At 41.5% G+C, this 16675-nt stretch overlaps 1 protein-coding gene across 1 annotated transcript in view; it reads right to left on the reverse strand.

Moving 5' to 3' along the window:
* Positions 1 to 16675, reverse strand: part of IQCM (IQ motif containing M) — a 106881-nt gene that overhangs the window by 67681 nt on the left and 22525 nt on the right. The window contains exons 5-7 of the mRNA XM_063135087.1: positions 14143 to 14216; positions 2497 to 2686; positions 1067 to 1211 (exon numbers count right to left, since the gene is read on the reverse strand). Coding sequence (XP_062991157.1) covers positions 1067 to 1211; positions 2497 to 2686; positions 14143 to 14216 — 409 coding nt within the window. The remainder of the gene's footprint in view (positions 1 to 1066; positions 1212 to 2496; positions 2687 to 14142; positions 14217 to 16675) is intronic.

Raw genomic sequence — 16675 nt, forward strand, 5'->3', positions numbered from 1 at the left:
AGATTATGCCCGCTCCCACTCCATGTACAAAAACCGACTGGGCAGGTAGCCAAATATTTTTTTAACACTGGCAGTAGGGCAACATCCTCCACTCTTTCCTGAAGGCAGCTACTTAGAGGGTGCAGAGCAAGCTGCATTGCCCACAGCTCTCTTCTCCAACATCTTGCTGCCACTTCCCAGCATCTGCCACCTGAGGCAACTGCCTCACTCTGCCTTATGGCACAGATGGCCCTGGATGGTTCTGCATCCCTGCGAGCCCTCGCTCCACTACACAACTGATCACACACTCCTTAAATCACACCCTCCTACTCTCTATTAGAAATGACTGACGCCCCCTTGCTATACTCATACATCTTCACTTTACTGCTGGTTTGGTGGTAACTCTGCATTGGAATATGTGAGGCTGCCACCATCGCATGCAGTTCTCCCTTAGAAACCTGGCAAAACACAATTCTATAGCTCAAAGCTCAAGAAATGATAGTGCTGCCTTGTACCCCTATTTTTCCATCCAGCCCAGTATCGTTTACTCTAGGGTAGGCAGAAAGCAAGTCTCCAGATAATTTGGACTTCAACTCTCAGCATTCCTGATCATTAACCATACTAGCAGGGGCTTCCAGGCTCAAGTTACAGGAAGCCAGATTCCGGCTGGACATCAGGAAAAACTTCCTGACTGTTAGAGCAGTACGACAATGGCACCAGTTACCTAGGGAGGTTGTGGGCTCTCCCACACTAGAGGCATTCAAGAGGCAGCTGGACAACCATTTGTCAGGGATGCTTTAGGGTGGATTCCTGCATTGAGCAGGGGGTTGGACTCGATGGCCTTATAGGCCCCTTCCAACTCTACTGTTCTATGATTCTAAGTCCAAAACATCTGGAGAGCTAACTTTTGCCCCAAGCAGTGGCTCCACAGGATCCCAGCGTGATATGTGATCCATCACCTGATATGTGATCCATTTAATTAGAAATGCTGAGGACTGAACTTGGGGATGACTGCACGTAAACCAGATGCACTGTAAGGATTATTCATGCAGGAATTACTCTGAAAAATAATATTACTAACACATACGCTTTTTCTGGTCCATCCAGTCTTCTAGTTGCTCAAAAATTAGTGGTGTAGTTGGGTCCAAGATTCCACACCGGCGCTTAATGCGAAACATCATTTTACGGAATTCCTTTATAACAGCTCCCAAAGTTGGTCCATGGTTCTTAGCCTGTAATCACAGAAAGGATAACCAGAGAAAGCAAATGAGTAAAAATGATCTTCAAAATGGTGAAAAGGGACGAATCGCTTGCAAAAATGCACAATCGCTGCCAGTTGACACCCTAAAGAAATCTGATGTGGCAAAGATAAAAGGCCACGACCAAATTATTGTAGGAATTCTACACATCAAAAGTGGGGAGGGAAATAGAATGAAGAGCAGCAGGTATTAGATTTGGCAGAAAAAAATATGGCTAGGAGGATGCAAGAGTAGCCATTAAGACACATGAGAATGCGAGGAAATGATGGAAAATTAGAAGTGACTGCAACCTGAGATGGGAGATTCCACATGATACACTTGTTCCAAAGTGTAAATATAGGCCATAGCACACTAAGTCCTACTAAATCTATGATACTTTGATATAATTATCTTCTTTTTGAGCTGCAAGAAATATACATTAGGAATTGTCCTTATACTTGATCAGTCAACTTCCCCATCCAGTACAGTGTTTTCTGTTTTGACTAGCAGGGGCACTCCATGTTCTCAGGCAGACATCTTCCCCAACTCCTGCAATATGATCTTTTTACTGGAGATGTCAGGAATTGATCCTGGAACCCAGTGGAGGCTGGTGGCTCCGGTTTTGATGGGGATGTGAATCTATTCTGGCTTTCATACCGAACCAGCCAGAATTCTAAAGGAACAATCCAAGGTACTGAGATCTAACCCCCAAAAGTGGTTCAGCACCTTAGATAGCTCCTTTAGAGTTCTGGCTGGTTCTGACTGAAACCCAGAAAATCGGAACCACCAGCCTCCACTGCTCCTCCATTCAAAGCATGTGCTCTGGTGAAGCACAGGATGGAGCATGGGAATGAGAGTAGAAATGAGCCCCTTCCCCATCCCACCAAATCAACTACCTACCGTCAAATTGCTGCACTAATATTAATTCATAAGAATCATCATAGTTGTCCAATCTGCTTAAGGAACTGCCTAATGGTGCAGTGGCTAGAGTGCTGGACTGGGACTCGGGAGATCCAGGTTCTAGTCCCCACTCAGCCATGGAAGCTCATTCGGTGACCTTGGGCCAGTCACAGACTCTCAGCCCAATCTACCTCACAGGGTTGTTGTTGTGAGAATAAAATGGAGAGGGGGGAGATTATGTATACTGCTTTGGGTTCCTTATAAAGAAAAGAGGTGGGATAGAAATGTAATAAATAAAATAAAATACACAATGGTTTCATGCAGGATCTAAGCACAGCGTCCCTTGTCCTTGCCTCTTACTCAAATTCTAACATGTTACCTTTATCTTTAGTCTTCTCATTCTGGTTCGATCCAGCCATCCTCGGATAAGTTTCTGAATATAAGTCGCAGCTGCAATGCATTTATCCTTTTTAGGTACCTTTCGTTTTTGATTAAAAGCTTCAAAGATTTCCAAGTGTGGTCCGATCCTTTTGACTTTCTCATTAATTATAGTCACAGCACGGTTTTTTCTAAAATGAGAAGGAAAAACAGAAAGGATTTATTTGTTTTAAACTAGGCATACTGTATAATAAAAAAATGGTTTAACATGAAAACAATGCAAATTAAAAATTTCACACAAGAACTATAGATGTTTTAATTGAAAACCATAATTAAGCTGCAATTTATACCCATTTTCTCCAATGCAATCTTACTGAAGTCAATGAGATGCACTCTGATTTAGCAGCATTCTAAATATTCAGCAGCTAACGTGACTAATCTGAATACATGAATAATCTTTCAATCAATGTTATTTTGTATGTAATGGTTTATATGAACTCTTTTGGTGAATGCATGATAATACATACACACGCACGTTTGAAAAGTGTTTCTAGATTGGCAGTGCAGGAGAAGAGTTGGGTAAGAGATTTTTCACATTAGATGAAATTATTCCAAATTCTGAGTCCCTCCTCCATAATCTAATCACATCACTGAATTCATCTGAGTACAACGCAATTAAGTACTGTTTTTGTACCTTTAAAGCTTGGGTCCCAAGTATCTGAAGAGCAGCTTACCCTCATATGAACTAGCTATGTTGTTAAGATCTCTCTTGGGAGCCCTTCTCTGGAACCACCTAATTTTGGAGATGAAGTGGGCTGTGTGACTAGGGATGTGCAATTCAGAAAATGCAAGCTGACAGAAATTCTCCAAATTCCATCCCAACACTTGTTTCAACTCAAGTCTGTATCAGATTGTGACCTTTGTTTTTTGTTTTGTTTTTTTCATGAAAATCCGCACATATTTCTGTTCATATCAATTGTGCACATCTTTGAAATGTATCATCATAATCATCATCATCTTCATCATCATCCCACCTTTTTCCCCAATACTGGGACTCAAGGCAGCTTTACAAAATTAAAACATATACAATGAAGATGCATAAAAAGAAGTATATAAATGTTAAAAAATACAATTAAATCAATTAAGATAGAATGCCAAGTGAGATTGAGAAGAGCTACTATTCTCTTCCAGATATCACTTAGATGATATAGCCCAAAACATAGGGATGCTTAGATAGTGAGGATACCATCTCAATGTAGAGAGTTATAAGAAGTTATAACTGTTCGGTGCCCCAGAAGATTTTCCTAAAGGTTAAATACTAGGGCTGTGCACGGAGCCCCCGATCCACTTCTCTTCCAGATTTGCAACTTCCGGATTAGGTCCGCTCCGCCCTGCTCCACCTATGGTCCACTCCGCTTCACTGCGGAGCTCCGGATCCGGATCAAAGCTCCGCTTTTCCCCCCCATAGACTTGCATTGAAATCCAAAAACACCCACAACTTTTTTTCTGTTAACGTTAGAAACCTCAAACTCAGCACCATGATAGCTTATCCATGTATACACATGCATGCCAAGCATAAAGCAAATCCAAACATCCACTGATTTTGGGGGGATTTTTGAAAATCCAACACCCCATTTTCAGAAATGGGATTTACTCTGACATTTTTACAGATAAAAACTTTGAAGCGGGCACCCTCACAGATGCCATCTAAATCCACATTCATGGCAAGTTTCAAGCAAATTCCATCATCCCCTGAATTTTGGCGGGGTTTTTCCCTTTTAACTCACCCCAATTCAAGTCCCATGCTAGAACTCCATCAATTTTCATGTTAGAAACCTCAAGTTAGGCACCATGACAGCTGATCTATGTATACACATGCATGCCAAGCCTCAAGCAAATCCAAGCATCCCCTGATTTTTTGGGGATTTTTGAAAATCCGACACCCCAGTATCTCAGGGATTTTTAAAGCTGCAGACGGCTCAATGGGCTTTATTTATTTATGGCCATTTCAAAGGAAATCCCAACATGCCATGAATTGGGGAGTAGATAAACCTAAATATGAATCTTCTTCCGCACTTGAAAAATTTATTTGGAACATCAAAAAGTCTAAGTGAGCGCAGGAAGGACTTATCCCCTGAGTCAAAGCAAGACACACACAAACATCCCTGCAAGGCGGGCACAGAGGAGGACAGGCAGCACTGGGAGCAAGCATGCCAGAGGCTTGTGGTGTTGAACCACAAAGCCCATCATGTAGTATAGCTCCCAGGCACCAGGCAGGCAGAGAGGCAGGCAGAGATATGCCATAGATCTATGGGGAAGTCAGTCCCAGCAGATACCCCAAAACAACAGCACCCAGGCGGAGGAGGGAAGGCAGGCATGGAGCAGACATTTCTGGGGGCACAACGAAGTGAGCCAAGGATTGTTTCAAAGCCAGTAATGCAAACCATCCCTGTGAGGCGGGAGCAGCACAGAGAGATGCCTTTTCTTTTGCATCCCATAACTAGGAGGCTAGGAGGATAAGAGTAAAGCTTTGTGATCCTTGCTTCAGAGTTGATTGACTGCACTGTGATCACAGCCATTATTAAACAACAACAAAATAATAGTGTTAATAGCAGTACTAATTAATATTAATAGCAATAACAACAGCAACAACAACTACAACAAGGAGTTGAACCACAATGAAAGCCTGCCTGACTTCACCAAAGAAGAAAAGCCAGGAGAGCTTGGGCTATGGCGTGTATAAAATGTAATAAATAAATAAATAAACAAAGGAGGGGTGGAATTAAAAGCAGCTGTGTTGCTGAATAAACAACAAGAAGATTTTTTTAAAAAAGGCTATGTCTGTCTTTTACCAGTAAGAGGAAAGTGGACGTGCCCAGGGGGAGGGGGAACTGTGCCAATTTGACTGGCCCTAAGTACCAGTCTTTAAGAAGCTACCTGACACTTCAACTCATGACAGGCATAGCTTTTCCAATGGTTAATCTTTGGAGGGTTCTGATGACCCTCCAAGGACAGGAGTGTGTGCACTGGGCACGTCCACATTCCCTAGGGGACCTCATCCCCTTGTACCACATCTATTCAGTTGTTCACCAAGGTTAGGGTGGGTAGCAGTGCTGTGTTTCCTATCTGTTATTTATTTGCTTAGTATATGATTTCAGGTTGTGTTTGGTGGGGCTACTGTTTAAAAAAACACTGGGAAAAGTCCGTTCAGAGACTAAGAAAGAAAAGTTTCCCGGTATCCCAAGTTACTAAGTATCCCATTTTGCTTATCCCCCCTCCAACTTTGGGATTGGAGGATGCTTCATCAGGTGATCATGATTGGGAGTTGAATCTGCCTTTCAGCACTTCAAAAAGGTACCTCTCCTGCTTTTTTTACCCTATTTTTAAAAAAATTATAGCAAGCAAACCGAAGCATGCAAAGTGCTGAAAATAGGCTCAAAATGACCCCCACCCACGACTCCCTAAGCACAGCGAGTTTCAAATAGATAGCTTGAAAAACAAAAAAGTTATCCACTATTTTTTTCTGCAATGCAATCCTATGGGCGAAAAAATCCAAAATGGCGGGCGGAGCGCTCCGCGAAAAGAGGAGCGATCCGCTTATGGTTGCTTCTCTTCGCCATGCTTCTCCAGCCCCCCGATCCACTTCTCCTCCACCTGTAGCAGAGGTGGATCACCCCAAACCGCTTCTGCTTCTCCGATCCGAGAAACAGATCACACCCCTATTAAATACCACATCCTCCTATGATTCCACCCCATTGAAGCTATTGTACCAGTGCATCTTTGTCAATAGAAAAGCTCCATCAACTGCTTGTTCCACGAGTTTATCTGGGGTGCTTCGCTGATATATCTGTCATGGTGGTGGCATATTTGGGGTTCCACTGGCATAGCAGCACTTCTAACAAATTGTATAGCCCCCTCAGTCAGAAGACCTTTCTTATAGCATTGCACCCTTAATGCGGGGTGGGTGGGGTGGGAAACCAACACAAATTATAATTCCATATTCCTCAGCTTTAAATGAAACCCATCATGATGTTTAAAAACATTATTTGGAAGGATTAAAAAAAAACCCAGATCATACTTTTATCTACATTACTATATAGTACTTGAATTATACATCTTTGGTTCAGCTCTTGCCACTAATTAGTTTTGGCTGATATTGAAGTATTTTGTATGCCCCATTTATAAAAGCTGTTTACCCATCTGTTAATAGGTTGGAAGTGATTAAGGGACATTTATTTTGGCTGTTGTAAAGGCCAAATAGATTTTGAGCTGAAAATATGTGACTAAACCAGCTGGAGGGGTTGCCAAGTTCAAGATCAGATGTCTGTCTCCTCCCTATCCAATCACCTACCAACCCTCATTCTCTCAAAGCAAATATTCTGCCTCCTTTAACAGGCCCAGCCTTCCTATTTTGTCCAAATGTAATTTCTAGTGTAATTGCAATTTGCTTTGAGTTGGCCGATGTACTGTTAAACTGAGCCAAGAGGCTGCCGCTTGCCGCATAGTGACCTTGAAGCAGAACTTCTGTTATGTGCACTGATACACATATGGATTGCATATCTACTGAGTACAGTTGCAATTCTGAAAATCTTTTTTTTTTCTTTTGATGGTCTTTTCTTTTAAAAAGGAACACTTATAGCAGTATACAAAGAATACTGGGTGGTCAAGGTGTTTTTTTAAAAAACAAAAATAAATAAATACTAGAACAGTGTAATAATAGAACATGAGACTAGACTTACCTAACCAGGTACTTGCCAAATCTTTTGGATTATACTTCCTAGCATCCCCAGCCACCTTGTTGGGTTTTATTCTATAGCTGAGAATTGACTGGTGTTTTTTAGGTTATATTACTAGGCACACATTACTTCCATGATATGGTTACAGTTCTGATTCTAAACCCCAGGACATCAGAGTTTTCTCTTCTCCCAGGCAGTTAACAACATATGCTGAATTGTTGTTTTTTAACTGATCCCAGAATAGTTGTTTTAAATGGATATTGTTGTTTTTATGCTTTTGATGGTTTTAAATTTTTGTATATTTGTTTTTAATGTTCACTGTTTTTAACTTTTGTAAATGGCTATGGGGTGGTATATAAATGTCATAAATAAATAAATAAATAAATAAATAAATAAATAAATAAATAAGTTGTTGATCTGAGAGAGGAAGCTCAAACCGAAAGGTAAAACAATTATAATTTCTCCTCACATTTTTTTTAATTGGTAAACTACATGCAGAACCAGGAGGGGTTGGTGCCACAATTATTGGTGGTGCTAATACTCCTATTCACCCCACCAAGCCATTACCCACTACAACTTTCCTCAGCTTCACCTACCCCAAAATCCTCTTACCTGCTCCACCCAGCTCTTCCAATGATATCTTAACTGGAAAATCAGTGGATTGGATCCAGACTAACTCAGCCAAGCTTTAGTCCCACAGAAATCAATAGGATGTAAGTTAGTAATGACTTGTCCCAGTGATTTCAATGGGACTAAAGCATTTGGATCCAATCCACTTATCAGAGCAGTATATTTTAGGACTGAGCCCAAATACCCCAACTGAAAGAAGCATTTCACTGAAATTTTAAGAAGTTGGCAAAACACCTTTTTCAAAAAATAGAGGGGGGATGGGAAAAACTAAACACCTATTCCCTCCCCACAACCCCCTAGTGGCAAATTCCCACCCATCCCAATTTTTCTCTCACCCATGCCTGTGAAGAGTTCTGGTTCATTCCAGTCCACATCCACTATATTCCTGCCTCCAACTTAAATGTATTTATTTATTTATTACATTTTTATACCACCCAAGAGCCGGAGCTCTCTGGGTGGTTCACAAAAATTAAAACCATAATAAAACAACCAACAGGTAAAAAACACATATACAAATTACAGTATAAAAAGCACAACCAGGATAAAACCACGCAGCAAAATTGATATAAGGTTAAAATACAGAGTTAGAACAGTAAAATTTAAATTTAAGTTAAAATTAAGTGTTAAAATACTGAGAGAATAAAAAGGTGTTCAGCTGGCAATGAAAAGAATACAGTGTAGGATCCAGGCGGACCTCTCTGGGGAGCTCATTCCACAGCGGAGGTGCCACAGTGGAGAAAGTCCTCCTCCTAGTAGCAACCTGCCTCACTTGCTGCCTCCAACTTAAAGGAGAGGGACTCTGAGTAAAGAAGCCAGCAGCCACCTGAGAGACCAGCCAGCCCAACCTTAGCCTGTCTCCATTACACACCTTCCATCTAACAACCATGGAGGTACCAATGTGGTGCTCTGGCTTTCACTAAAGAAATAGACATGTGGAAACACTGCAAACCCTTTTGGTGCATCTGCCCTGGCACTCTGGTGGTGTTTGGACTGAGACATGGGAGCCCAAAGAAAGCCTATACTGCTATCTTTAAAGCTGAAATCAGGTGCCCTTTTCCCTTTAAGATGGCAGCATTTTCCCTTTAAGATGGCAGTTTTGCATGTTGTATGCTCTGCATAATGAGCCACAAGTGTGTAGAAGGTTACAACCTGCCTCACACATAATGCTAAATTCTATATAGTCATGATGCAAACCCATTGTTTGTGAATCATAAACAACCTAGAAAGTGAACCCATGGTTTATTGTTGGGTTGTGCACTCTGAACTGTTTAAACCATGGGTTGACATTACATGTGACCCCAAGACCATGGGTTGTTTCACCAGACTACATAGATGGCAAGCAAGAGTGTTAAAAAACAAAACAAAAAATAGCAAACCTGCATGCCAGTTCTACAATGATGCAAAGGCATTTGGAATACAAGAAGAGATCAAATGAAGGAGGAAGAAAAAAACCTAGGGATTGATAAAATAACCATGGTTTGATGGTCTGCCAGACAAACCCTGTGTATAGCAATGAAACATAGGATAGCTTTATACGCAAACCAGGTCTACATCTGCAATCCTAGGTATACTTGCATGGCAGAAAGTCCCAATGGGCACAGTGGGACTTTCTTCTGAGTAAACATTCATGGCTTTGAACTGCACATCTCTCTCCATTCCTACAAATATGCACATGCTCAATATGCACTTAACAAATTAAATACAATTGTACTTAATTGTGTTTAATTGTACAGGAAGATTGCTTGGTAATATTCTTATTTTTACACTACATTTCTCTCCTTTTTATATGATGCCTTTCTCTTTTTCCTAGGAGGAAGAAATGGTTACGTGAGTCTCCAAGAATCCACAAAATGACATAGACGGCCGACATAATATGACATCATACACATTAATTACCTTGTCCTAAAAAAAAATCTCAAATATTTAAGTGTTGTCTTGAAGTTATGCTGCACAAGGCAATTTGGATGCATTACATCACTGAAGGCCAAACTTTCTCCCAAGTATGTGCCATTAGTCAAGTTCAAAGTATGAGATCGTGCCACTTCAATGAAAGGCACAATGCGGTACATGGGCTGTTTCCCTGTCTCGCCCTGCCCCAAGGTCCCAGTGCCGTGGTGTGATTCTTTTGTCTACTCCAGTGACCTGGAAAGTAGGCAACAGTGCAGCATGGGAGGGCAGGAGAGTGGGCAGGCTCTAACTCTGTTCTCACAAAGGCTGTGTTTCTTCCCATCTCAAATCCCTGCTGTTCATGCCTTCAGTGGCACATGCCCCAGGCATTGGTGTCCCGTGCATAGACCGCCCGTTATACACACATATGACTTGGCATAAGATCTTCTGACTACACGTAGAACAGGTTGCCATTAGCCCAGATGTGAAGCTATTAGGAGGCAGACAAGTGGTAAAGAATATTTAAACTGTTCCATCAAAGATGAAAGACGGTACCATTTTACTGGAAATTCTGTCAGGCACTATCTTTAGTGATTAAGCATCTTTGAACTTCAGCAGATGAAAGGATTATCGCTGAAAGCATATTAATCTGCTGAGGATTAGCAGCAAACTGTTGGAGGACTTGAACAGAGAAAAGGTGATTTATTTATGAACTGCAATAGGATAGTAATTTAAAAAAAAAAGATCATATAATTTGTGCTGAACAAGGATGCAATATTCAGAGCAGTAAAGCTGAAATAGACAGCAAAAAAAAATGTATGTGACACATCCCATATATCTTTCTGCCGTACCCATATAGCCTAACCCTTTTATACAGGATGATATAGCTTCCCAAATTGTTGAAAAGCCTGTGCTTATGACGTCTATCTCCCATCGCTGCACACCCTCCTGCTTCCTTCTTCTAAAGTTTAGAAGAGGTAAAAGAGCTCCGGAACTCAGCAGCACAGAAGGTGCATGACAGGAGATGCATGCAGCCATGTGTTGCCTATCGCTGTTCTAAAATATGTAGGCAAACACTCTTCATGCACTAACCACCAGTAACTTCAGTTAAGAATAGGGATTAAACAAGCAAATCCGGGGGTGGGTGGGGGGTGGGTTGTATGTGCATGGAGTGGAACAAGCAAACTACCCAAATTTAACCATGGTATGGTGGGGGGGGGGTACTGAATTTTAAGGTCCAATCAGTTTATGAATTATTCCAATACTGTCAAAGTAGAAATTAAGTTCAGAATGCGGCTGCCTTAGGGCAAAATGTACATCATCATATTTATTTATACCTAGCCTGTCCCCCTAATACTCGGACTCAAGGCAGCTTTACAAACTTAAAACATATACAATTCAAACATATAAATAGAAATATACAAAAGTTAAAATAAAATTAAACCAACTGTAATATTGAAACATTTTTTTTAAAAAAGCAAATAACAATAAAAGAAATCCAACACATTAACACACGTCAAGGCTATTACCAAAAGCCTGCTGAAACAAAAAAGTATTTGCTTGCCTCTGAAAACATAGCAAGGAGGGAGCCAGTCTAGTCTCCCTCGGAAGGAAGCTCCAGAGCCTTGGAGCAGCCACCAAGTAGGCCCTCTCCTGTGTTCCCACCAAGTGTGCCTGTGATGATGGCGCAACTGAGAGAAAAGCCTCCCCTGAAGATTTCGGGGCACGGGCAGGCTCATAAGGGAGAATATAGTCTTTCAGATAACCTGGACCCAAGCCCTATAGGGCTTTATAGGTCATAACCAGCACTTTGAATGATGCCTGGAACAAACCGGAAGCCAGTGAAGCTGTTGTAAGAGGGGAGTTTAAACACAGCATACCGTGAACTAGACAGATTATTAGGGTGACCAGGTTTGTTACTTTACAGTATATAGTCCTGTATTTGAAGGCATCTTCTAGTTCAGATGATCTGGGGACCAATTTCTGCCAGCAGGAAGCAAGCAGGCCCCTACCCCTGCCAAAAATGCCAAAACCAAATTACTGCCAAATTTTGTCAGCAAGGAAAAAAGGACCATTTTTACTTTAAAACAAGGCTTTAATGTAAACAAGGCTTATTTTAATGTAAAATCACAATCCTGAAGCCCCGAAGGAGCACAATTTTGCATTAAAACAAGGCACGCTGTGTTTTTAACTATCTAAAAGGCGGTCACATAAAAGATGGCGCAGACTTGGCTTATGTTGCACCAGAGGGCAGGATGACAACTAATTGGTAGAAACTGCAGGGAAGGAGATTTTGACAAAACAGAAGGAAAAACTCCCTAATGGTAAGAGCAGCTTGACAGTGAAAGGTAGAAGGTTCCCCTTCACCAGAGATAAACCAAGGCTAGATGACCATCTTTCAGGGGTGCTGGAGTTACAAGATTCCTGAACGGAGCAGGAGGTTTGGCTAGATGGAATGGAGATTGGAGGCTCTGATGACAGTCTGGTAGTAAATCCACTCCGGGTTTCAGTCAGAACTCTAAAGGAGCTATCCATCCAAGATGCTTTGCAGTTCCAGTTTGCCACCAGCTTCCACTGACTAGACAACGCCTAAGGTGCCTTCCAGCTCTAAAATTGTATAGTTTTATGATTCCAACCTATGGCTTGGCTCTTATGGCCCAGGCGTGAAGAAAACCTCTGCACATTAATGTATAATAGTATTTAGTATACTACATATTAAATACTATACCATGTACTATACAAATATACCAATAAACTAAGACCACTGGGGTTGTATCATCTCGAAAAGGTTAGAATGAGCAGAGAGGCTATTTTTGTTTAACTGGGGTTGCCATGAAGATGCATTAAGATCGCATTCTATATCTTCTGAGACTGAACCCTAGTATTAACAGTACTTTTCAGAGCTTAGTCACAGTGAGGCCTGGCTAAAATTAAGCTTGAAAATAGTGATAGGTTTGATCGCATAAATAAATACTTCAGTAAATGGGATAGCAAGACAGAGTATTAAAGGAAGGCATATAATTTTGGAATACACAAATTGGGGTTTGTGTATATCAAACAGACATAAAGGCACATTTGTAGGGGGGAGGCTTGTCCCCCCCCCCCAGTTTTCATTTACATGTGATAAAATGTGTAATGTCTTCCAGGAAGAGGGGCAGAAAGCTAGCTCCAACTTTTCTGCTAAGACATAAATCGTGCTTCATGTGATTGGATGAAAAGCTTGATGATTCAATTCATTTTAATACCACTAGCTCACAAATGTTAATGGGATGATATAACCCAACACATGATAATACTGAACACCAATAATCTCATCTCTGAACAGGAAGTGTAGAACACAGGTACACAGCTCTCTATGTGGCCTGCATGCTTTTTGATCATCCTATCCCTGAGTGGAGTCTTGGACACCACAATGGTGGTCCCATAGCTTTCCTGGGTAGTTTTTTTTACTGGTTGGAGAGGTTGGCCCTATAGGACCTCCTATGTCATGGACCTATGAGTAGGGATGTCAGAGAAATCTGCTACAGATTCAAATGACATCAGATTTCTTTAAATCTGACCTGTGGATTCCACAGCAGACTGCCCTTTTCCGAATCACATGGACATGTGGACAGTTTTCTAAAAAAATCGGGGGGGGGGGGGGCTGCGCAAATGTGTGCTTGCACTGATGCAATGATACTGCACATCAGCACGTACTTGTATAAAGCCCTATTTAAGAGCTATCATTGTGTTTCATCTCTTTATCTTTAAAAATGACAGAGTTTTTTTAAAAAAAATTAAAACCACAAACTTTTTTAAAAAATCCTAAAAAATCAAGGATTGAACAGATCTGATTCAACCTTGGTGTAGCTAAATCCCTCCTTATGAGCTATCACTGTCCAAAGTTTCAGCTCTTTAACTTTAAAAATTGACTAGAGTGGTTATCTGAAAACAGGCAGTTCTCCGACAGGTAATCCAATGGGGCGGAGTAAGGGGGGCCACTCCAAAATCCAAGCAAAAAATGGCTTGAATTTTGAGGTGGATAAGACCCACTTTGCACACCCCTACAAGGTACTGCCCCATGCCTGCAGGGAACCAGGTAATTATCAGCCCTGCCTGCCCCAGCTGATGCTATTAAATGCTCAACTGTTAAATGCAAAGACACCATGGCTAGTTTGTCTCTCTGGCTGATTCTGAGACTTGGATGACAGAATCTTCTGCTGGAAGGGGCATTGTGGTACATGCCCTGTTTCTCCAAGCACAGCTTCCATATCCTCATCTAAAACACTTTCCACTTATTTCTTTTGTTTTGCGTATTTATGATAGTCACATTTTTAAAAAAGGGAGGAGAAGGAACACAATCCAACAAGAAAGCAGACTGTGGCGATCTTTTTCAGAAAAATAACTGAAGTCACCTGTATGGCTTCCTTCCACGCTTCTTAGAACCTTGCTGGCGCTTTTCCATTTTGCCACTCAGAAGAAGCAACATCTAGGAGAAAGGGAAGGTGACTACGTTTAGGAGAAATGGATAATTATTCCCCTTCACAGATCTTTCATGGAACTATATGGTGAAAAAAGGAAGAGTTCACCTAAATCACATTAACAATGATCAACATTATCCCATAGAAAATTAGGATTGCAGTGGGGTTGTGTGTAGAGGAGGAAAAAGCATCTGATTGCCTGTGAACCAGCCCTTAATTTCCAAATTATTACCATATTTCTGCAACAGCTGGGGATACTTCACATCTCCCCTTTTTTCCTGCCATAAGATTCCATGCAACTCTCTCTCGGTATAAGAATGTGCCAGCATGAACATGGGATACTCAGCCATGACCAGCAATGGTTCCTCTGATCATACAAATTGCAAAAATTGTTTCCATGTTGCAACATATTCTTACTTTAAACCTTACCTTACTTTGCCATTGTACTGATAAGATGGTCAAAAGACCCCCACCAAAAAGACCCCCTTTCTGGGGGGAAAGTGTACACCAAGTACTCAAGGCTCTGCCACCTCTGTTCATTAAATAAAGAGCCATCGGAATGCAGTTGGCAAGTTGCTCAAGGTTGCTCTGCACTTTCTACCCCTGCAGGGAACGCCGCTAATCTGCTTGGTCAAATGTAGCCGTTTCCAAAAACGCAGCTGCTAAGGCTTGGATCCCAGATCCAAGTTGCCATTATCCCAGACACTTCAGCGCCTGCTCCTTGTTATCACAAAAACCGCCCGAATGTTCAGCAAAGTTAGCTTCGCCTGCCCTTTCATGGGGGGCTTATATGGTATGGTAAGTTACATAAACAGGGCATAGTTGTCACAATATTATGTGTTGTTAGCTGTTAGAAATAGTTTCATTTATGGAAAATGTATAACTCTGCAATCAACAAGGGATGGGAGGAGGGAGGAGCCATGAGATCATCAGGAGGGGCATGGGATGTTATAAAAGGTGTTGGTTGTGGAAGCTTGTCTTCGATCCGTCGAGGGTGAGTTTCCGCCTACATGTGTAGTTCAATAAACAATGGTCACTGAATCTGGACTTGTCTGGTTTTCCTGTTCCCTCCCTTCTGGTTGGTGTTTTTTTTACCCTAACAGTACTTCCTCTTTGACTTTCAGATCAGCAAATTGAAATTTACCACAGCTGTATGGGGCTCTATGAGTTATTTTATGTGATGGCACTGCCTGATTTTGGGTGGCCCAGGTGAGGAGGTACCTTTGGTGAGCCCCTTCTTATCTGGCCCATTGTTATTTTTAATCATGGTGGGGAGAGGGCTTCTCATGCTCTTCCTGCCTGCCACTGTTGCCTTGCTTTCCACACACACACACACACAACACATCCATCCTTTTTTGCAGTGGTGAAGGGAAGCTAGCCAGAACAAACATTTAAGGGTGGGACTCTCTCATGGAACTTGAGCAGGGAGCCAATCCTTGGGCTCCCTGCCTTGCTGATTTAAGTACTTCCAGGCTGGGGGTTGATGATGCCTCCTCCTCTGAACATTTTTACTGTGCACGGACTATGAAAAGCAAGGAACATTTGTATGACTGATCCAACATTTAGAGCCTAGGTAGGGCCACATGATTCCAAACTCTTGCAAGAAATATGATTCCGAAGTCTCACCTGGGCAGCAAGCTAATCCTCACTGAGGGAAGGAGGGAGATTTAACTGGTGTATTGCAGGTGGATCATCTTTTAAATAAAGTTGTGGCCCATTTCATGTATCCTGTACTTTGATTCCAAATGTAGAGCTGCTCTGCACTTTTCATAACAACCTTCAGTGGAGTAGGAAGCAGCAACCAGGTACCTCTCCATCATGCCTGGGTCCAGCTCCAGCTGAGAGCCCCCTCCCTCATGTTACCAACTGTCACTACTGAACTTTCCAACTAAGAATCTAGTGCCAGAATTTGCTTTTCATTTTTCCCCTCCTCTCTCCCACTTCCCTTTCCTTTTGTTTCATGTTTTTTTAGTTTGTAAGCCTGTGGGCAGGGTCAGTTGTAAAAAATATTTTTGTAAGCCACCTTGAGAGGCCTTTTGGCTAAAGGGTGGGATAAAAATGCTTAAATAAATAAATAAATAAATAAATAAATAAATAAATAAATAAACAAACCTTTGGCAATCTTCAGCTAATATCAAAATGATATTTAGTACAGTTCATAGGAACTGATGACAAGTAATCCATTTACTCTTCTTAACGTGTATACTATTAGTTCAATTAAATGTACAAGCTTATGGCAAAATTTTAAAAAGAGCTACTGCGAGGGGGGGGAGTATGCATTTCTATGGGGTGGAGGGACCTCCTGAAAGCTCAATTAGCAATATTTATCCACCTTCCCCCTCTAATAATTGCTAGGGCAGAATATGATCCCAACACACTACAGTGTATAATAAATCCATTTGCCCATTTAGAGCTTGCTTCTGTAAAAGAAGCTATATACAGTACTTATGTAAATAAACTTGAGTGA

The sequence above is a fragment of the Elgaria multicarinata genome, chromosome 10, assembly GCF_023053635.1.
Source record: "Elgaria multicarinata webbii isolate HBS135686 ecotype San Diego chromosome 10, rElgMul1.1.pri, whole genome shotgun sequence".
Lineage (NCBI taxonomy): Eukaryota > Metazoa > Chordata > Lepidosauria > Squamata > Anguidae > Elgaria > Elgaria multicarinata.